Source organism: Xiphophorus maculatus, chromosome 20, assembly GCF_002775205.1.
Source record: "Xiphophorus maculatus strain JP 163 A chromosome 20, X_maculatus-5.0-male, whole genome shotgun sequence".
Lineage (NCBI taxonomy): Eukaryota > Metazoa > Chordata > Actinopteri > Cyprinodontiformes > Poeciliidae > Xiphophorus > Xiphophorus maculatus.
The window spans coordinates 3845583-3868626 of NC_036462.1; the positions used below are offsets into that span (position 1 = coordinate 3845583).

Consider the following 23044-nt stretch of genomic DNA (forward strand, 5'->3'; position numbering starts at 1 on the left):
TCTGGAGTCTCCACTCATTTCCAAAGACCTTTGGAATTTTACATCCAATGTTTAGCATTAAAAGACATTTTAACAAGGTAACTTTATAAGAGATCCAGAACGAAGAAGATGTGGGTAACAAGTCATCTACAGGTGCTGGACTGAATGAGAAAAAACATCAGAAAAATACGGCAACAGCAACATAACCGGAAAAAACTGTGATATACGATGCAGGGAAAATAAAACATGAGTACAAAAGAGTAAAAAATAATAAGCACAATGTCAAATATGCAATAAGAGAAAAAAAATTAAAGATGGAAAAGGTTTTCAGATTAAAAGAAAAATAACTGGGGAGCTACAAAGCAGAGGCTGAGGAGTGGAAAGAGGCAGAAAGATTGATTTCCACTCGTCCTCTTCCCCTCATTCTCTTCTCACTGGAACGGCTCCCTAAAGTCTCTGGATTAATGGCTCCATTTCTGCTGCTCATTCATCAGATTCAGGAAAGCATCCCACAACACAATCCCTCACCAGGCCCTCTCCTGAACTAGATACCTACCTGCCGGAACATCCTGTAGGCTCTGAGGTACTTTCAAACACAGACAGAACAACTTTATGTCGGTTCAGGTCAAACAACAGATTGTCTGTCAGAATATGTGGTTGTTAGCCTTCATTGTAGTGATAACTGGCAGGTAACATTTAGAAAACTAAATCTAAACTAGCTGATTATACTCTAAAATGTACAGAAAATGTGATAAATCTGATCTAGAAACTTCTTAATCTTTAGCTTTAGCATGCAACACTGTCTCTAGTGGTAAACATTAAAACATGGACATGAAATAAAATGAATAGTTTTAAAGGAAAAGCTCTACATTTTAGCCATGTAACCTGTTAGTAACCTGTAATTCCAGATGATAATTCAAAATTAACTTTTAAGCAGAATAGATGTCATCTGTAAGTTTCTGGAGTTCTGGAAAAGTAACTTATAATTTCCTGAAAGTATCCTGTTATCAGATTAATAAACCATACCTGAAAGGTAAAGAGAATACACAATGTTACAAATTCTTTTCTCATAAAATGCTGAAGTGTCAGGCGAACAAAGTTAGAACTTTCAGAAAGTTTTGGGAATGCAGAACTTAGTTGTTGCTTTGTTTAAAGTATGCTCTGTGTTGTAGAAAGTACTCTTTAATTACCTTGTATTTTTCCCAAAAGTAACTTGAAAACTCAAGAAGAGAATTCCAGACTAGACATAACCAACCTCCTCCTGCCCTTCCAGAAAAAATGGTAAAGATGGAGATAAATATTGGTTGTTAATATTTGCCCAGTTTTATTTATTGAACTGATGCGACATGTTAAAAAATGACTAATATCGGACGATGTTTTGCACCAGTAGCAACACTCGGCTGTTGATCATGTGACTTGTGCTTAGTCTGGTCACAATAAGCAATAAATTAATGAATCATATGTTCAATTCAAACACACTCAATAATTTCCAGTTGCATTATTTTTTGTTTTTCTCTGTTCTCTCTTACCACAAAGGTTTTCTGTCTTAACTTTGAAGGACAATTTTGTCTACAGAGACTTTATAATTGATTTTATTTTTTTTGTTTGCTGTTTTATTTATTTATTTATTTTGGATATTTAAAATGTCTTCCAGTTCCAGTAAAAATTCATTAGGACCTACAGTAGTTTATTGATGTTTGAGAATGTGTTCTTTTTTTATTATGATATTATTATTATTATTGTATTACTTGAAAATAATACAATATTTTCAAGTAATACTGAAAATATTATAAGAAAGTAATATTTTCAAGAAATATATTACTTGAAGTAATATTGAAACATTCTTGTTTATTGTAATAACTTCTGTATCAATTTACCGTCCAGCATCATTTATTATGACAGGTCTAGCTTGACGTGTGGAAAAATTGTTTCCATTACAGTTTTGTTAGATAAGCCAATTTTGAAACAGCCAAAAATAAATAATCACCAAACCAAACACCAAACCTTTTTATCGAGTTGAAAATGTCAAATTGCACAGTTACATGGTCAATGGAAACATAACTACTTATAAAAAAAATTACATGTCTTTTTTTTGGTGTATGTAAACCTTTGGTTTCAGCTGTAGTTTATATTAGTAGGAGCTTCAGTCCAGTGACTTTGGTTTTTGTGGTTTGTTTCCATTGTGGCGACGTTCGGCTCTTTTGTGCTTCATGTATTGATGATGGTGCAGAGGAGGGGGTGTTGTAATCTCTCTGCTGCACGCCTCACCGTCTCACACTGTGCTGTAGCTGTGCCATCTACTCTGGCCTTTCACAGCTTGTGATAGCTAACATGCCAACCCTTGACCGTTCCTGATTAATGAGGCTAGCAGCCACTGTTGGGACCATATCCCTGTGGAGCCATATTGTTCTTCCTCCATGCATACATATTTTATCCCATCTGTCAGTTGGCGCGTTCTCACTCCAAACCCAGCCTCTCCATTCTTATTATTGATTATTAAGTCTTGTTTTAGACACCTAATGATCCTATATTTCTCAGCACGTTCGTCTGTCATTCTGTTGATCTCGACAAATGTTAGAGGTTCAGCCAGGTCCAGAGTGGGTGTGAAGAAACGACTGAAATGGATTTGGGAAGGAATAATTAATGCGGTGTGAGGAAGGAGTGGAGCAGAAAATGAATGATATAGAAAATCTGGCATTTGTCATGACCAAGGTCATCTGGGGAGGTCTCATCACTGTAACGATGTAAACAAAGTTATAATTCAAACTTAAGCTCTCCTGCTCTCCATATCACTCCATCTCTCTGCAACTGGTTGTTTTCTCAGCAAACGTTTTAGAAATCGGTTCTCAGATGACCTTCGATTTAGCAGAAAATGAGATGGAGATGAACTTCAAACCCCCTGACACTGGAGGGAGATGGATCTATTTAAACAAACACTTAGAAATGATCCAAACTTTGTTTTAAATCAGGTGATTAACTCTGCTGAAGCTACTTCCATCTCTGTTAGTGAGGGTTCATAAGATAAGATAAGATAAGATAAGATAATGTTGGCATTAGTTAGATTTACTAAAAGATTAGGATTCTTAAAAACCAAACTAAGAAGCTACAGGATTAAATCAATGTCTGTGTGCTGTTGTTGGTTTTATCCCAGAACTCTGAGCAAATTTATGATTTAGTAAACTCAGGTTGAATCTTTTCTTTAAATCAACGGCCAGATAAGCTTTGATGTATTGCAGTTCTTTGTGAAAACCTGTTTTTATTCACTCCATGACTCAGTGATGGGGATTATGTCCCTGTAATCAAGGAATTACATCGTGTGTGTGTGTGGGGGGGTGTGTGCGTGTTCGTGTCCGTTTGACGAAGATCAGAATTTTGCTTTGTTCCATTTGATCTTCGTCTAACAGAACAAAGCGACATTTTGTTGGAGACGTTTTACTGTAATGTCATGTTGTGACACTTGGCAGCTCCTGTTCATGAGAAAAGTAGGAAGTTTTGTTTGGGTGTGAGGTTGTCCAGATTAATTGAATACTATTCTGACAATTGTTGCAGTCACTAATAAATGTCAAGCTGGAGGTAGAAATGGATTGTGAGTCTATAAAACCAGTACTGGTCGGCAATAAACAATTTCAATTGAGTTATTGTACTTTCTCAAAACAAAAAGTCTCACAGGAACCAAATAGAGCAACTTATTAGAAGGTTTGTTTAGAAAGCTTGTCTTTGGTAACCAGAAGACCTGCAGCAGATGGTAACCTACAGTAACCTACTGTAACAAAACACTCAGAAATGATCCTGACCCGGATTAAACAATAAGACAGAGGACATCAACAGTTCAAATCTGCAAACCAGCTGCTCTCTAAGATATTTAATACCAACCATGCAAAGGAAAAACATGAGCAAAGGTAAACATTTTCCAGAGCTCTGGAGTTAAACTGATGAAAATAAAAGCTCAGGACTGGATGTGTGTGAACACAACCAGCAGAAACATTCGGCTCAGATGGTCTCAGCTTATACAGGATCCTGTTGTCTAATCTTTGTCTTATTTGGCTCATCTGACATCGTATTTAAGAAGCTTGAGGGAATAATCTCCTAAAGCACTCGACTGCATTCATAAAGCTATTAGTGATACAGGTTGGATTCTTAGCAAAAAGTTCCCATTGGTCAATCCAGTATTTCATTAAAACAAAAATGAAATGAGAAGTTTGTCAAATATGCTTAAGTTAGTTAAGTTTACATTTATGCATTTTGTGCAGCAGCTTATACAAACCTGACAGTCACTGAAGATTTTCTGACCCACATTTAGATTTGTTTGCATCTCTTATCCACAATGTTTGGTAAGAAACTAAAGTAAAATAAAAAAATAAAAATTTCCCCAAATGCTGAGAAAAAACTTTTCGTTTGTGAATCAATGTGAAGATCCAGAGGTAAATTTATTTTCTGGGTTGTGAGTTGTTTATCCAGCATTTATCCAGCATATCAACCAAGGTCTGCTTTACGGCCAGGAATCATTTCTCCTGCTCACGTCTTTTTGGGGGAGAGAGATCCACCTCCACCATTAATAAAATGTTAATTTTCCTCCAAAAAGTACAGCTAGTACAGCCTCTAAATTATGCAGTGACCTGCTTTGGTTGCCGTCGTTAGTTGATAGAAGCTAATTAGGCACACAGGAAGATGAGTTTCAACAAGCTCGTTAGAGTAGAGTCAGTTGTGGTTAGAGGAAGCAGCGGATGAGGGGCCAACATATGGTTGGGACAGTGCATGGAGGGTGTGTGTGTGTGTGTGTGTGTGTGTGTGTGTGTGTGTGAATGGAAGTAGGACAGGTTGACTGTTGCAGCCTGCAGCCAGAGTCAAAACTACTCAAAAAAATCCAATTCTATTTATTATTTTATGAAACATGATAATATTTGAGTGAAGGTTGTTTTTTAGATGCCATCATACCAGTTTATCCAACGTCTCAACCACAACAGTTTTAAAGTTTTGATTTTGTTTCAAGGCGATCTCATATTTCTGAGTTTTTAAAGTTTGGGATCTATATGTAGATCTATATGAGAAGCTACATGTAGCTTCTCTACATGTAGCTTCTCTACATGTAGCTTCTCTACATGTAGCTTCTCTACATGTAGCTTCTCTACATGTAGCTTCTCTACATGTAGCTTCTCTACAGCTACAGAAACTGGCAGTGCAGTTTCCGTTTCTAACTCCAGACCAGTCAAACTTTTCTTTAATCCTTAAATGGATCTGATTAATATTTCTTCAGATTTCTGTAAGTTTTTCTAAGTTTTTCTATGGAACTGGGCAGATTTTCACTATTTTTTTCTCTTTGTTCCAAAAACCGTCTGACAGCAAACTGTGAAGCTAATAATAAGAGGAAAAAATTAAAGAACATTATCTGTGGCATTTCTAATAAAATCCTAAATCCAGGAAAGTCCTCAGACAGAACCACAGAAATCTGAGAGTTTTTCAGCCTGTCACTGTTTTACATGCAGGTAATGGAGGTAAAAGTTGTAATTTCTATCATTCAAGCAGTTTGAGATTTTTAATTTGTGCACTTAAAGAAATAGGAATTAATGACTGGTTTCTGTTAATGGAGTCATATGTTAACACTGGTTCATTAATGCTTTAACAGAATTCAGTGGATTAATAAACAAAACTGCTCAAATTCTGGATAAAAATGAGTTAAAATGCAGTAAAGGAAAAATGTTTATAGACGTTTAGATGAATAAAGCCAAACCAGTTTGGAAAGAAAACATAAAATGAATTCAGATCAAGACTTTTGAACAGAGTAATAAAAAGCTTATCTGAATTTTTAAATTAAAGTTGTTTATCATCTCTGGTTTTAAGTAACTTATCATAAGTAAATCAATGTAAACTCCTTGTGGGATCTGCTTTTAATGGACTGTCCCTTTAACATTGCAGCGCCCCCTGGTGATCGGATATCTCTGGATTGGTTGACTTCCTGTTTTATTTTGTTGTTCTTGTTTTGTTTCCTGTCTGTCACACCTGCTCATGATGAGGTCGTTGGTTTGTTTTCTGCTCGGTGCCTCCAGTTCTGCAGTTTTGGTTCTGGAGGTTTTATATTAAGACTTTCTGTTTTTGCCAGTGAATCAATTTAATCTACATTTTAAGAGATACTATCCTGCTTCTTTTTTTGTTTAGTTCTGTCTTTACACCATTGAACATGTTAGAAAAACATCCATATATTTCTGAGTGCAGTTTTCTATTTTGATTTTTTTTTTCTTTGTTCTGGCAATCTAAAATGTGAATTTTGTTTTCTATCGGTAGTTTCCTCAGTTTAACAATCTTAGTCCAAAGCTTCCTAAATGATATCTTACATTCTTAAGGAATTATGTGTAACATTAAGTTAATTTGCAGACATTTAAGCCAGCAGAATCAGCCACTGATCAGGGATTAGCCGTTTGTTTCAGACTGCAGCCAGATTAAGAGAATCCAAGAATCAGTAGATCGATTCCTGCTCTGATCCGACTGCTGACTGTTTCTCCGTCTGCTGTCACTTCAGATCCCGTCCACGGACCCCAGAACGTGAACGTAGTGGACGTCCGCGCCCGCCAGCTGACCATCCAGTGGGAAACGTTTGGATACGCCGTAACACGATGCCACAGCTACAATCTGACGGTAAGCGGCGTCACAAAGCTAACACTTAACTATTCTCCATCAATAAAGTATTTTGTGCCAAAAAATAAATAATTTTCTACCAATTTGGTTTAAGCATATTTAAGCAAAATTAATTCAATCTTGCTGAAATTTTTAGTTGAATAGAAAAGAAAAAAAAAAACGTTATCTTCCCTCCGTGGCGAAACAAAGAGCAACAAACTGAACATTAATGACAAATTTACACAATATGGAGTCTAGCAGCTGCTGGGAGGATAAAACTCTGATCTGTTTCTCCAAATATTTCCCTTTTGATCAGCCAGGCTTTCCTATAAGGTTTTAAATAGGATTGATCAAAAGTTTTGTTTCGACTTTCTGCAGATTTTTCAAAGTTTTCTTTGAAATCTGATTGGTTAATCTGCATCTCAACTGAACTATCATATTTGATTTTAGAAGTTTTTACTCTTTCCCACAGAGTTTGATGAGCAAAAATTAGAAATTTGAAAAATCATTAGATCAAAATAATCGAGCATTATATATGCAATAAATAATAAATGCAAATATTAATACATTATTTTAATACTCAAGCTTTTATTTCCAATTTAATGTCAAATATATCATATGTAAGACACATTTTTCTTCATTGTGCATCTTACTTTTGAATTATGAGTTATGCCAAATATAACAGTTCGACCAAGAGAAAATACCAACAAGTTGTTTCCTAAATGGCTGTTAGCTGAAATTTTGACATATGTTTTAGATTTTCTTTGTCTCTCTTGTCCAAAGCTTACTTATTAATCACCTTTTAAAATGATTAATAAGACTGGAGAAGATGCCTTCATGGTAATATAAAGGGACAGAAAATGAGTTTTAAAAAAAACTGCACACCTGGAGAAAACGGCTTAAGAAAGTCTGACTGCTAATGAATTTATTTTAATAAAATATTTTTCTAGACAGTCGTTTAACCTTTAATTTATGCTTTCTATGATCTTGCTTATTCCAGCTAGAACCCTTTCAATCAGCCTGAAGCAATCTAAGCATTTAGTTTATTTTTGATGTTTTTTGCAGGTTCAGTACCAGTATGTGTTTAATCAGCAAGAGTTTGCAGCCGAGGAGTTGATCCAGACGTCGTCTCATTACACGCTGAGGGGACTGAGGCCCTTCGTCACGGTCAGGCTGCGCCTCGTTCTGGCCAACCCCGAGGGCAGCAAAGAGAGCGAGGAGATCGTCAAACAGACGGAGGAGGACGGTGGGCAACAATAAATGCTTTTGACACGTGTAGCATCAAACTTCGTGATACTCTATTGATCCAAAATATAAGCAGGTTAGTAGAAACTCGAGGCATTTCAGCAGCTCAGTATGCGATCAGGCTCTCCCTGGAGAAACCCTCCGGCTCCCCAAAAAATGAGTCATTATAAACACCTCGCAGCAGCCGTCGGCGGTTAGTTGAAAATAAACAGCTGAACCAGCCGCCTACCTGCTCCGAACGCAGACTGCTCCAACAGGAGGGACAGGATGAGAGATGTCGCTGTCTAACCCACACTGGGTGACTGACAGGCGGGTTCTGCTCAGCTGCAGACATGAAAGCAAAAAGTGCCTCTATGTTGTGCGGAGACTGTAGAAGAAAACGGAAAATGTTTCCAGCAGTTTAAGCTTTTAACTCGAATCTTAACAACCTGCGTTTTATTTTAAGGAATGCAGAGCACAGACAGACACGCAAGGAAGCTTGTTTACAAGTTTACCAATTATTAATGCAGGTCATCTGTGAATATTGATTTCACCCGACAGTCCCCTGTAAAAGTATTTACACCTCTTGAACTTTTCGCATACTGTCATGTTTTAAATATGTTTGGCATTTAAAGTGATGTAGATAAAAAAAGGAGTAAAAATCTGAAATTTGTAGTTCAATCTAAAAAAAGTTCTAGATTTGTTTTGTAGTTTCTGAGTTTTAAAAGTTAAAACATTCCAAGAAAACACAAAAATATTTAGATTATTAGATTTTTAAATTTTTAGATTAAGCTCAAATTTCAGAAATTTTTCAGAAAAAAACTTTTCACATTTTCAACTTTTCAAATTCAGAAATGTATTTATAGACATCTGAGATTAATCTTAACATTTCAAAAAAAAATTCTAGCAAATTTTTCATTTTATTTCAAACTCATTAATTTCTTTTTTTTCCTAGAAAATTTTTGAGATTAATCTAAAAGTTTTAGAATTTTTGTGTTGAAATTAACTTTTTTTTTCAATGGCCACATAATTTGTTAGCAACTTTAAAAAAAAGAAGCCACTAGTGACTTTTTGTGCCATTTTGTGGTGCAGATATCTGAATTTATGTTGTTAGAAAATATTGTAGTTGTAACATAGTAAATATCTCTACCTTTTAATTCATACTTTTTGCACATTTTCAACTTTTTCACATCGTGGAACATCTACGTTTTTTCTTTTACATTAGTGAAATTAAATTTTGTGGCCACATATTTTATCTTCTTAAAGTACAGTGGCCCGAATACTCAGCCATAGATACGACTCCACATGCAGCCATCTTGGTTTTAACCGCTGGTTCTCACATGTTCACCTCTCCCAGATGATATCTGGAGCTACTAAAGTAGCAGAAGTTTCACACTGATGCCTGAAACCTTCAAAAATTGCACTAATCAACATTTCTGTTTATGCTGCTGCGCCCCTCGGCAGGACAACTTACTAGCATAAATTATTAGCGCCCTGAGTGTACGCGTTGTCCAGCAATTCAGAAAATATCAGAAGAGACTTTTTAAGCCTCCTGCTTTCTGTCCAGAGGGCCTCATGTTGCACTGAACTGAATGCAAGTGTCTCCACAACTGCTAATAATTCATTTATGTCTTATATTTCTCCCAGCACCCTGCCTGTGATAAACTGGAATAGCTTGGCGTCTGACACGCAGGGCTGCCTGTTCTTTAGCTCGTCTCGTAGCTAATATGTTTTGAATTTAGCTTCTGGGGAACATCAGCTCTCAGCCTGAACGTTGAACCTTCATCAGCTGAACACGCACAAACTGCATGTTCCCTAAAAGTAAAGCAAACACATCTGCGTAGTGGAAATGGCTTTAAGGGGTTAAAAAAATGGTAATTGTTTTGTTCTTAATTGCTTTTTGTTTAACCGCCGTTAATCTCCTGGCTGTAACTCAGTAATTAGGGAACAGGAGAGCAATTGTTCACACGGAGGCTAATTATTGTTTGTACGGTAATGGCTCCTGCAAATGAATCGACTTCCATCTCTCTCACACACAGATATAAATATACATGCATATAAATATATAGGATTTTTTCTATTACTTTCCAGTCCTGCTGATTACACAGAAATTATCTTTAACCAGTGGTTTGAGTATAAATGAAGGATTTGCAATTAAGAAATTAATTATTATTTTTTTCTTTCCCATGACTCATTGTCCTTAAATTATAATAGTAATATCTGCCTTTCAGGTTTTAATTAAGACTTAATATTTTTTCTCATCATCTAGATTCACCATCACAGTCACAAGTTTACATACACAGGTTTCAATAGTGTATTTAAATTAGACATTTAATTGTTTTTAAGATGGAAAGGATTTAAAAAAATGTTGTTTGAATGAGAACTTTGAATTTATTGCCACATTGTCTGAAATATAGGCGCTCATTGCCACTAATGAACTAAATATTTCTAGAGAATGAAACTTCAAACTGAGGATCACTTAAAAAACAGTGAAATTTGACTTTTGATCTCAGAAAATTCAAGTCAGAATTCTGGAGAAAAAAAATCTGAATTGTGACTTTTTTTTCATTTATTTGAGTTTTATTTCAGATTTCTTTTTCAAAATTCTGACTTTAATCTCAAAATTTTTATTTTTTTTTCAAAATTCTGACTTTAATCTCAAAATTTTGACTTTAACTTTCTGAGATAAAAAAGTCAGAATTCAGAGATTAAGGCCAGAAATTGTAATTCTTAATCCTTAATCCTCTTCTGTATCAACCACCTGCTTTTTAGCAATAAACGTGTTATTTATAAATTTTCATGGACTTATTTCAGTTTTGAAACCTGAAGTACTGAAACTATAGGGAGCATCATATCCTCTGATCTTAAGATAATATCAATCACACGTTTAAGAGTTTCCTGTTCTTTTTAAGGCATATTAGGAAGTTTAATGTGTTTTCCACAAAACGCTGATAATGTGTTTCTACAGTTTGGCTGCTGCTCAGCTGCGGATGAGGCAGGAATCAATATGGTTGTAAGAGAAGCATCTAAACTTATTGGGCTGGAACTCCCCAGCAGTAAAGACCTATAAAACATCCGCCTTCTTTACACTGATGTGAAGGTAATCAAACATCTTTCCCGCCCTGCTAAAACCCTTTTCATCTGTTTATGACCAGGCTAAAGGTTGGAGAGTTTAGTGTCCAGAACCGCCCAGTTCTCAAGCAGCTCATGTCCTCCAGCTGATTTCTACATCCCTCATTAGCTACTCTGCTCCCAAAGTTACGTCCACCTTAAAATCACTCTTAAATGCAAATGAATTTTACTTTTATTCATACTCTTCCATATATGTTTTATTCTCTTTTCCTCTCCTACTGTCTTGTCTGCTTTGCAGTGATTACATTGGATCGATACACCAAAACAAATTCTAGGCGTCTTTTTGTATTGGCAATAAAGGATTTGTGTAATATACCACTGACCGTTAAAATTCTCCCAGCATGATGCTGCCACCTCCCTGCTTCACAGTTGCATAAATGTGTTAGTTTTCAAAGCTCCACCTGCTGTTTCAGCTCGAGTCTTTGTTGCCAAGGCATCCTCTGCTACTGATCACCTTCATTCTGCTGACTGGTTGACGCACAAAAATCAAAATAATTTACTCTTTATTTTGCATTGTTTGTATGTCCTTTCTATTAGAGATGGTTTTTTGCTTCCAAGTCCTTTGATTTTGTCCTGGTCCAACGCTTCAAAAAAAAAAAAAAAAAAGAGTAATGTAACAGATCCAGGAAGTACCATTTTTACCTACTTTATTTATCATGTAAGAGAACACTGAGGCTGTGTGAGTATCTGTTGGTGAAGAAGTAGTATTTTAGATGTTAAAGGCTTTGGTTGTTTATCTGTAGATATCCAATATCATGCTCAAATACCTCTAAACAACAAAAAGCAGATATTAAATACACTGATCTCAAATCCCCGTCTTTATACCCTCATATATCACTACTACAGTACCGAAAGATGATCTTCTCTCACAATGACGGACATTTTATAATCCTTTTATCATAGAAGGTCAAGATCAGACTAGTAGAACAAAAATATTACTTTGGTTAGAAATGTTTTTGTCATAAACTCCTGCAGTTAAGTTTAGTCAAAGCCAAATATGTATGGAAACAGTATAAAAATCCCAAGTCTAAAGCACCTGTTTCATAAAAGCATGGAAAAACTAAAATATGTTCTGTAATCCCTTGATTATAGCGTGAAATGTAATCCAGCAGCACTGTTGCTTTCTATCTACTGCTTATAAAAATTTGTTTATTCATTATTTTTCTCAGAGGATTAACCTCTGATTATTGTGGCATCTTGAACCACATGAATTGCAAATACTGCTGGATTGATATGGAAAGCAAAAATGTGGCTCTCAAATGCAGTTTCAAAATGTAAAAACACGACATTTAAAATAAAACATAACTTACTATAATGGTAGAAATCAGCATAAAAATACTTGCTTATTTATGCAGATGAGTTTTAAAAGAATAGGAAATGAACATGGCTGAAGTTAGCACTTTAGCATTAGCTTCTGCTAAAGACCATGTTAGTATAACATGTTAGCACAAAGATTAGCACAACTAACTTTTTAGCTTGCATTGCCCACCACTGCTGGAGTATTTTAAATATTGTTCCTTACAAGTATGAGTTAAGAGTTAAGAAGGAATAAACCCTGAAATGAGATTTGGACAAAGGAGAAAACAGATTCATTACATGCCAGTAACGACAGTTTGAGTTCAGCTCAGGATACAAGAACGGATTTAGAGAGAAATCACCAAAACAAAGGAGAGAATCACACGTAGAAAACAGAGCTGCCAGCATAATGAAGCAGACCATTCAATGTGTGGCACGATGGAAGTTAATCAAGTTATGATTAATGTGTTACAGCTGCTGTTATCTATTCAATGAAGACTGTTTTTCTCCGTCTCTGCCTCCGACGAGCAAAGGAACACACATTCACGCAAAAACAGAGGAAGAGAGACAAACAGCAGATAAGATGGAGCCAGAGCCGTTCAGACTCACAGGTGTCAAGGGCGGCTGGGGCTGCACACAAACACCAGATATTGTTTCAGAGAAGATAAGAGCGAGCACAGACGTCAGACACACGCTCCAATGATAAGGTGTTGAATGAAATAGCAGTTTGTAATTGCATTTCTTTGTTAGGGTAATTTGATGCACTCCATGGGCTGGTCCCTTAATCAACACCTTGGAATTACTTATCAAAATCTTTCCGAAAATGTTTGTGTATTCATGTGCGCATCGCCCACATCTGACTTGGAAGGCTTTATTACTTTTCTACTCCGTGTTTTTGTGATTTTTCTTATGATGTGCAACCAAATGTCATGAAAAGGTGTGAGGGAAGCTGTTTTAATGTCAAAAAGAACATTGAGCTTCTCTTGTTTGGCTCCATCTTGGGTTCCCCTTATCAGCTTGTTTAAGCAGATGTTGGGTAGAAATCTGAACTATGTGATCTACCTTTAGGGCTGTTGTAAAAGAATATTTCAGTAATCGAGTACTCTATAGAATATTTTTACGATTATCCAAGGAATCGGATCTCTCTCTCTCTCTTTCTCTCTCTCACTCACCGTTCGCTCCAAAATCATGATGATGCGATTCCGAGCCCACAAAAACTGTCGTAGTTCAGCCATCGCACCGCAAACTTCAACTGTCCTCATTTGTCCCCAAACCCTCACAAAGCGCCGCACAACTCCACACCATGCTGCTAGCACTTCACAACAACTCGTAGGCGGAAGTGAGAGCGCTGCCCTCCATAAATAATGATCCGGGCGGAACACGATGCGCTACATAATAAAACGTAATTTAACGAAGCTTCAAGGGAGATAAATTTTCCTAGAGGAATTTTAATAATCAAGGTACTCGAATCATTTGAGGAATCGTTTCAGCCCTATCTACCTTTTCTCTCAAATGTCACAGAAAATTATTTCTATGGCAAAAACAGATGTTCTTTTTTCCAAGAGGCCCACTTCTTACCCAACCAAAACAGCTGCTGACATGAACATAGTCGTGGATGATCGAATAACCAGAGAACATCATTTTCTGTTGTATTCTAAAACGTTTTCTCGTCATTCCTCTGAAAATTTGTTTTCAACTTCCTATGAATCAGCTTAGAAACATGCAAGGCCATCTCTCTGTTCTCATAAAACACTTGTCTCTGTTTTGATCAGGTTGATAAAACAGGACTGACTTTGTTTCAAAGCAAGTCCAAAGCCAAACACTAAGATCGATGTACAAAGCTGCCAGCCTTTTCCATCTGCTTTGTTGTTCTCTGAAACATTTTTCTGAATTTTTTCCCTTAAGTTTCTCACAGTGATTATGATTCAAAACAGGATTCAGTGGAGATTTTGCTGCAACTGCTTGCTCCAACTCTGGATGACCCTTCTGATGGTCTTAAAAATCGACCAGGAAAATGTGAAACCTCATTTAAAAATTGCATAATCCTTAGTTCAGTTCATCTCAACATTATTCAGAACATATTTATGCCTATTATTTCATGTTTTTCCCAAGAAAGATAAAAATGTGTTGTATTCTAATTTTAGTACAAGAAACTTTAGGATTTCAGTTTGTTGGTCATTTCCACTGTTTTATCACTTCCTGTATGAACTTAAGTTCTTGGTTACATAGAAATGTCTTTAAATCAGAATCCAAGATGAGATCAGAGTCTGAAACTGTCAAACTGGTTGTCCAAATTAAAAACTTTAAACCATAAACCAGCGTTCTCCATAAAATGTTTGAAAGACATTGAGGTAAATTCTGGGCAGTTTTTGAGTACACCAACCTTCAGTTACTCCTTCAACCTGTTTATATTGCTTAAAAACCTTTATGTATGCATCATCTGGCAAAGAGACTCTTAGTTTTCAACACCTCAAATTAACACTGCAATTTTTCATTTACTGAAATTCTACAGAAAAGCCATACAATTTATTTTAGGGATCATTTTGACCTATTAAAATCTATTTGATTAATGAACCTTTTAACTTCATTAATTTAATAAATTAATGAAGTTTAATAAACAGACGTAATTTTTGCCTACATTTTCTAAGTCTTTCTTCCTGTCATATCTTTGTTGATGTTTGGAGTTTCTAACTTTTATTCGCTGCTTTTTGTTGATGTTTGATTATTTTTAGCAACTAAATGATGTGCTTGGAAAGCAGTGTGCATAAAAACAGGCTTTGCTTCCCAAACATGAACTACATAGTAGACTCTCATCTAGCTGAATTGAAAATGTTTTTGTTGTTGCTTAAATATCGTAAAGTATAAATCAGAAATTCACAGACACGATGAACCCTGGATTTAAATTCCTACAGAATATAATCAGCCTTCTGACCAGCCTATCGTGAAAACCTGCACATTTAATCCCCACTTTGCAGTTCAATGATCAACATTAGAAGAGCTTTTTCTCACTTCAACCTGAGTAGCACCTTAAGCAGAAAAAACAAAACAAGTCTTTGGAGTTTTTCTTTCCCCTGGCAACATTTTATACAGTTCACACCTGTCAGTGTGTTTTTGTCTCAGTTTATGGGTGTAGTTTTGGTTGTGCATGTTTAACATGCTGTTACTTCTCCCAGACAAAGTGTCTGACACTCCTCTCCCCGTCTGTACACCTTGGCAGAGTGTGAAATATTTTGTTTTCCTGAAAAGACACACATATACAGTACACTCCATGCTCTGTTACTAGGTAGAGTTTGCTGTTTAATAAGCTGAGCCTGTGTTACAGCGTTGAACCTGCGTGTTTTGGACAGGTAACGATGTAACGTCACTGAGCTGGATGTTAGGAAAACAAGAAGCTTTGAGTGGTTGAAATAAAAGCACAAAGGTGAAAATTTCTATCTGATTAGTCATTTGAACTGAATCTGTAATTGACTTGGTAATTTGACACATTTTTTTATTTGCTTTTTTTCTGAAGCAAATGTAAGATTGTTTCCCAGTGGTGAGTCAAAAATCTGCCTGCAGTTTGTGGAAATCAGCGTGTCGGCTGTCTTTTTGTCTCAGCAGTCGTTCCATTATTCTGTCTGCAGGGTTACCTCAGGATTATTCCCTGCATGCCTTCATTACAGCCTGTCTGTCTTCCTGTAGCTTAGGAAGTGCCTTCTTAAATTTCTACACATAATAGCCGGGCTCATACTAGACGTATCCCAACGTGTGCCACGTTTCATCAAAACCCCCATTAAGAACTCAGCAGACGTTCTCAACTTTTCTCTTAGATTTAATCAGAAAGTTACAAATGTCACAAAAAATGGTTTTCATTCTGAAGACTTTGATAACAGCATCACTTAAATGCAGAAAGTATTCCAGAAACCTAAAATTTAGTAATGTAATTCTAAGGAAATGCTTTCTTACACATGACATTTCTAATTTGCTGATGGAAACTGAAGCGTTACTTTGTAGAAAAAGCAGCGATTAAAGATTTATTTTGAGAAATGCTGTCCTTCTAAAAAGGTTGTTAGATTTAATTGGAGGAACTAAATTGCAAAAAACTGAAATTGAATTTTAGATACTTTTGAAAACTTATCTCAAATCTTCCTTTTCAGTGTTTAATAACTTTAATTTCACATTTTTCTCTAACTCTCAAAGCTTGGTAACTTATTTTTTGTGTCATTAGAAGAGTTTTCAAAGTTTCTGTGAAATAGATGAATATCATGCCATTATTATAAAAAGACTAACTTTAACTGTGTAAAAATTAAATCTCTATAAACTAGATTAATCTCATATGACGGTTTTAAAAGCATCATAGCCTCAAAAGTTTCTTCAGTCTCCCATAGACCAGTCAAGATTGGGTGAATTTGGAGGTGTGTTCACACTTTTCTTAGCTGGAAGCCTGGTGAATACAACTCTCATTTTCAGGGTACTGGTGTGTTTTATATTTACTGGGATGAAGAGTGTCGATTGTTTGTTGCACCTGCTTGTTGAAATGCAGAACGAAAAAAAAATTCTTTAGTGCTCAATGTAATTTTTAAGCCGCAGCAATCAAATCAAATCTCAGACAATGTAAAGACTGTTAGTGTTCTTACAGTTTGTTTTCTCTTCTGTTATTGTAGAAAAGAAAATAACATAAGTCAAAATGATAGCTGAACTTTAATACATGTTTACATTTTATATGTCTTTAAGTCTTTAACCTCTTTTAAGAAAGTTACAGGAGATTCAAAGATTTCACAAACGTGGAAAAAAATCTAAAAAAAACTTTAAATAAACCAACTTATGACATCAAAGCATTTGTCAAGAATGAAAAACTGATGAAAAGAAATGGGAGATTCAACGAGGAGAGTAAAATGTAAGACCTTTTTGTCGCAGTGCTGCTGTTGTGGAATAAAGAGAAGCAATAATGATCTGCAGGGGTTTGAGACAAGTTATATTCAGCAATGAATCACAATCTGCATCGGAGATGACGCCGAAGCTGGAAAAGAAAGAAACAAGTTTAAAACTATTTCAATGAGGTTTTATCAAACAGAATCGATCTGCTAACTGTTGTGAATTGAAGGTACTAGAATTCTTCAAAGTCTGGCAAAGTGTTATGAGGGACAACATTTCCACGCAAGTTCACGCCTACACACAGTTACACACAGCAGACAGACACCATGGCTGCAGCGGGATGTGTGTGAAAATGTATGAAAAATGGTGAAATATAAAAGGAATGAAAAAAACAATCATTTCTTTTGCAGTGCCCGGGTCGGTGCCGATGGAGTCGCTGCAGAATACTCCATATGAAGAGAAGATCTTCATGCAGTGGAAAGCTCCCAATGAGACCAACGGGGTCATCACCCTGTATGAGGTAAGCTGACCAGGTCGTCAGTTTGAATGAATTCTGGGAGATTTTAAACGTGACCTATTAAGGTTCCTTGAACAAGTTAGGATAGGTCTGACATGTTCATTATATTTTTTTGCACAAAATCAGTCTTAGGCCACATACCCCAAACTCAACCTTTACACTCACAAGTAAAAATGGCTGCAAAAAGATGCACAATAATACAACTGTACATCTTTGAAAAGCAGAAGTAGAGCCTCCTGCACAATCAACAAGAATGCAGCAAGTGGTTTCTGGATGGTGAGTCAATACAACAACACTTTTCCAGCAGCCATTGTACAGCGTATACAGTTACCTAGCAACCTAAGCTGAGCTGCTGGAACTCAGCTTGGGTTGCTAGGTAACGGGCTGGGGTTTGCTGAGGTTGCTAGGTGAGGAGCAGTGCCTGTAATTTTCCAGACACCAAAAAACATTAACTTAACGGCCTATTGCCAAAAAACGGCTGGATGTATTTTTTTCATAAGTTGTTTGGCTGTTTTAATCCCAATGGAAGAACAAAAACATTTTTAAGGCCAAAATTCACCAGAGGGTTAATTTTTATGCCCCTGCCAGAGCTGCATGTGATCTACAAAGCAGATGGCTGTAATGATGTGCTGCTGTACTCGAGCTGATTTGAGGGATTTGTAATTTTGCTGCATCGGGTTGCAGTTCTGCACACCTCTGCCAGTGGAGGGAGATGGAAGATGCCTTCAAAGCTCATCACAAACCACAGACTGATGTGTCAGACATATTCTCTTCACATGAACATGTGAAGCCACCCTGTTGGCTGGGACAGACACAAGTTTAGAAACTGGAGCTGTGCTGTGAAAGCAAAGTTATAACGCTGTCAGTTCATGATTCATCAAATGTAAAATGCATTCATAAATAACTAAATAACTTCTATTTTACTGTCATTCCTGCACTTTATATTTTATACTTATATTTATATTTTATATTGTATTTTATTTTATTCTGGAGTAACCTCATAACATTGGAACCTCGAAACATTGTCCTGAGCCGTATGCAACGAAATTTTGTTCTGTATACGCCCTGTGCATGCAAAATGACAATAAAGTCAGTCTAAGGCTAAATAGATGGAAGAAATTCAGCGTAAGTTTTAAACGTGGAGAGATTGTGAACCTGAAAGAAAGTTAAAGGCCTTAAAGTTTGAGTGTGTGAGGATGACTCTGGTGAATTCCTAGGAATGTGGTTGTAGGGTGTTTATTCAGGTTGAACTTGAGTTTAACCCTCTACCTAATGAATTATTGACCGGCTCTCCTCTGTCTGCTTGTGATATCACTGCATCAAGAACCTGCCTCTTCAAGACTTAGAAGAGGAGCTGCTGTGTTTGTGGTCAGAGATGCATCGCTTTAGTGTTCCCTCCAGCAACCAGACGTCCTCTGATATTTTAAAGTGGTCCTAATCAATACTTCTCAGGGCTTTCTGAAGATCTTTAAAAGTTTTTCTTTCAGCCTTTGACGTCTTTTTACTAATTTTCTTAAAATATGAGGTATAAAATATCTGGATGGAATCAGTTGAATCTGATATTTATAAGATTTAGAACTGTATATGCACACACACATTACTGTCATTAACATTGTATTATATACGTACATTTTGTTTTTATTTCTATGTAGCAGTGAAAACTTCCAGTCTGTCTCTCTCTCGTTTTAGAGTTCATCAAGAGTTTCCTGGTGTTTTTGCAGCTGAATATTCAACGACGCTTTTCAAACAGAAATAGTGGAGTTCATTTATGTTGGTTTAGTTCCGGGCACTATGTGTCATAAAGAGACACAGCGGCGTTCCTAAAATATCAGTAGAGCTGACCTCAGCCTGTTTAACACAGAAACAGTTTTGATGTGTACTTTGCCTCTTTATCCTGTGCAAGTATCAAACATGACCTGAACCTTTGCCCTCAGAAGAAAGGATTGTGGAATAACATGTTTTTTGGCATGAAATGGAAACATCATTGCAAGTTATTTCCACTTTTCTGTTTCATAAAGAGATTTATGTCCGATGGTGGGAGCAGTTCACTGTTTCCAGTGGAGATCAATGACCACAAACTTATAGGAGTGTAGAGTTGCCAAACATTGTAGTCTGTAGTAGGATTACTTCACCATGTTTTAAATGGCCTCCTAAAGACGCCTGTAGTAAAACTATTATGGTACTAAATGTTTTCAAAGTTAGCAAAAACGCAAAGTTAAAAATTAGCTTAGCTATTTGCTAGTGTGCTAGCCTACCTATGTTGGAAGTGACCTTTCATAACATATGATTTGATATTTAAAATAATCAAACAGACAAAATTATAAAGTTCTGTGCAAATTCTGGATTTATAATGACTAAATAAAAAATACAAATAACATAATTAGAAAATACTAAATTCAGGCAGAAAATACATTCTTCCTAAATGCAACCAATACTTAGAGTATTGCAAGTTAATAAAATACTTCTAGTGATGATATCTATTGTTTATTGTGTCTTATTGATCTCCAAATGGCAGATAGAAATTAACATCAGAACAAAAAAAGTTCAGGAACAAGATGTCTCAATACACTTTTTACTAGTATTACTAAAGTACAGATAAAAAGTACAATGTAGTAAAACTATCCCTAAAATTTGTTTTCATTCCATGAAGTTACTCATGTAGCTGCAAATGTAGCTATAGTTCACTCTTCTCTGCATCTTCTCTGCTTTCCACTGAGCTCAGAACTGCTGTGCACTGAAGGTCATGGCCTGATGAAGTCAACAAAACAACCTTGTTCGTAGAAATCTTATTGAAGTACATAAATGCGTCTTTCTGAACAAGTTTCCAAATGGAAAACAGAGAGTACAGTCATTTTCGGTGTAGTAATTTGAAACCTGTGTTGAATGCAGCGTCTCATCGGAGCGCAGTGTCTTTTCCTCGCTGGTCCTTCCAATACTTATTTTTTCCTTTATCCAGTGAGTCCTTTCTGCCTCTTAACATCAGTCTGTCTGTCGTCTCATTCTGTGCAGCACAAAGGCTCGGTATCTTTTCTGAGGCCTCCATTAGACCTCGACTGAGAGCTGAAAAAATCCTCTAAACCTCCTGGGACCATCATCAATTTTGTCTTGTTTTCTGTTGATTTCATTAATATCAATCTAAGCTCCCGCCGCGGCGAACGGAGGCGGCACAACTCTGCATCATCTGTTAAACATATCAGAGGCTGAACACAATGCTCCGCTATTAGAGATAATTACTATAATTGCAGCTATTGACAGGATTAAAGGCATCATCTGCAACATCTGAAGGGGCTGTTGTTGTGTCCCATCCTGCTCTGTTGTCTTATATTTTCTTTTTTTTTCAACCCACTCAGTGTCCCTCACTTTCAGGCTGAAAACCTGATGAATTACACCTAGGACAAAAAGGAGGAGAGATAGGAGATGGGGTGGGTGGATAGATTTGTGGAGGTGGAGAGTGGGAAGGAGAGATAAGGGGGAAGGAGGAGTCAGGACAGAACGGGGAGATAAAACGGGAGGCGAGCAAGTGGAAATGTGTCCAAAAGAAGCATGGTGTCTCGTGATTGGAGGAATAAATCAGTGTGCAAATATGATCACTTCATCTCCTGGATCTGTTACTATAATTGCGGCTAATTGCAGGATTAAAGGACACATCTGGGGGAGATCTGAAGGGCCGCCCTCCTCCCGTCCAGACTCCCTCTGCTCCTCTGTCCAGCTCAAAATGGGCTTAATGTCTGGGGAGCAGATAATGGAAGGAGTGCCTTTGAGGACTGGAGAGTGGAAAAACATGATTAATACTCAGAACTCAATAATATAAATATTTAATATGTTTTAAAAAGGCGAGATTTGTTAGATGGATAAAGTAAAAACTAGTGCTGTTGATTGATTAATAAAATTGATCAGATTAATCACTGGTGCTGTGATTAATCACGATTAATCACTATGCGTAACTTTGTAAGATCGAAATAGAAACATGCAGTTATGCAAGAACCTCCTGCCACACTCCAAACAATTAAAATATGAGCAATTACTAGATTGATTTATTTTTGTTGTGGCAGAAAGCAGGTAGTGTTGCCTCCCAGTACTCAACAGCTAAGATAAACTTACTCCACTACACCTGCATGCAAGTAGCAGCAAAGTCATTCAGGGGACAACTGACAGATAACATCTATTTTATGTTCTAGTTCTTGGGTACTCCGCCCCTTTCTGATGTCGCCCTGGGCAACTGCCCATATACCCTCTATTAAAAACTACCTCTATAAGCACGTTTTCAAATAATGTCTAAGAAAATGTTTTGTTGTCTCAAACCAAACATGTCTGACAATGATCAGGTTTTTATATTCAGGAAGGTTTAAAGGAAGCCGCTTTGTTTTAAACGTTAATTTAGAATCGTCTCTCTGCATTTATTTCATATGGAAGTTGTAGGATGACATGAACGCTGCTTATCCTCATCCAGCTGAGTGACCGGCGTAATTCATGCAGGTGAAATTCAAATTCAGACTAATGATGCAACACAAGAACGTTGTAAACTTTTTAACTTTTGTTGTCTGCTGTTGTGTAAAAGTTAATCTTTCTCTGTCATTCATTCCTGTGTGTCAAACCTATAATTATGCATAATATTCATATTAATGACATGCTTTTAAGGCGTTAACTTTGACAGCTCCAGTAAAAGCCTTTATCTCGCTGGTTAAACTGAGTTTTTGCAGTCTTCCCCTGCCCTCTCTGACCTTTCAGATAATACTCAGATAGCTCCAGTTTCTGAAGCGAGAGCAGAGAAGCACTCAGAAGCACACTTGGCTCAGATCATGACCCTGTCAATCCCTTCTCTGATTGCAGCATCAAACCACTGAAGCATCCCAGGTTCCCAGGCTAACGTTTACCTCCCTGCTGCTGTCTGCAGAGTTTTTTTCTGAACTCCTGCTTGCATAACAGACGCTGCTGCTGCTGCTGCTGACATTGATTAGGAAAAAAAGCAGTGAAGCGAATCATTAGATCATGGCTCTGCTGATTTGTTTTGACCAGTGGAAGATTATTTTTTTCCTGTTTTTGTTTTGTTTCATCTTAATTTAGAAGGCACCACTTGCTTGCTTAGAGACTCTGGTGTTTCTTCTGAAGCCAGGCCATAAAAAATGTTTACATATTATTGGAGGTCATTCTGTAGTGGGTCATTTTCCTAATTATGTTACCTATGCAAATCATTTAAACCCCCTTGATGTGTTTTGACAAGTTATTTTCTATTCTCTGTTTATTAGTTAGCGCTCCCACAGCACTGGAGAAACACAAGACAACTACACAAACAGCTTAATTAATAAAAGTATGTTATAGTGAAACCTTAAAGAAAGTTCTCATTGAACTTAAAAAAGGGCTTGGAAAAAGAAGAGCTGCATTGTTCTGACAGAACTCAGCAGAGTGATCACTCTGAACTTAAATGGGCCACAG

General features: G+C 36.7%; 1 protein-coding gene across 12 annotated transcripts in view; it reads left to right on the forward strand.

Moving 5' to 3' along the window:
- ptprt (protein tyrosine phosphatase, receptor type T) overlaps positions 1 to 23044 on the forward strand; it is a 316939-nt gene that overhangs the window by 144641 nt on the left and 149254 nt on the right. For all 12 annotated transcript variants that reach the window (XM_023325145.1, XM_023325149.1, XM_023325147.1 and 9 more), the window contains exons 9-11: positions 6494 to 6609; positions 7654 to 7834; positions 17505 to 17614. In XM_023325145.1, the coding sequence (XP_023180913.1) occupies positions 6494 to 6609; positions 7654 to 7834; positions 17505 to 17614 (407 nt within the window). The remainder of the gene's footprint in view (positions 1 to 6493; positions 6610 to 7653; positions 7835 to 17504; positions 17615 to 23044) is intronic.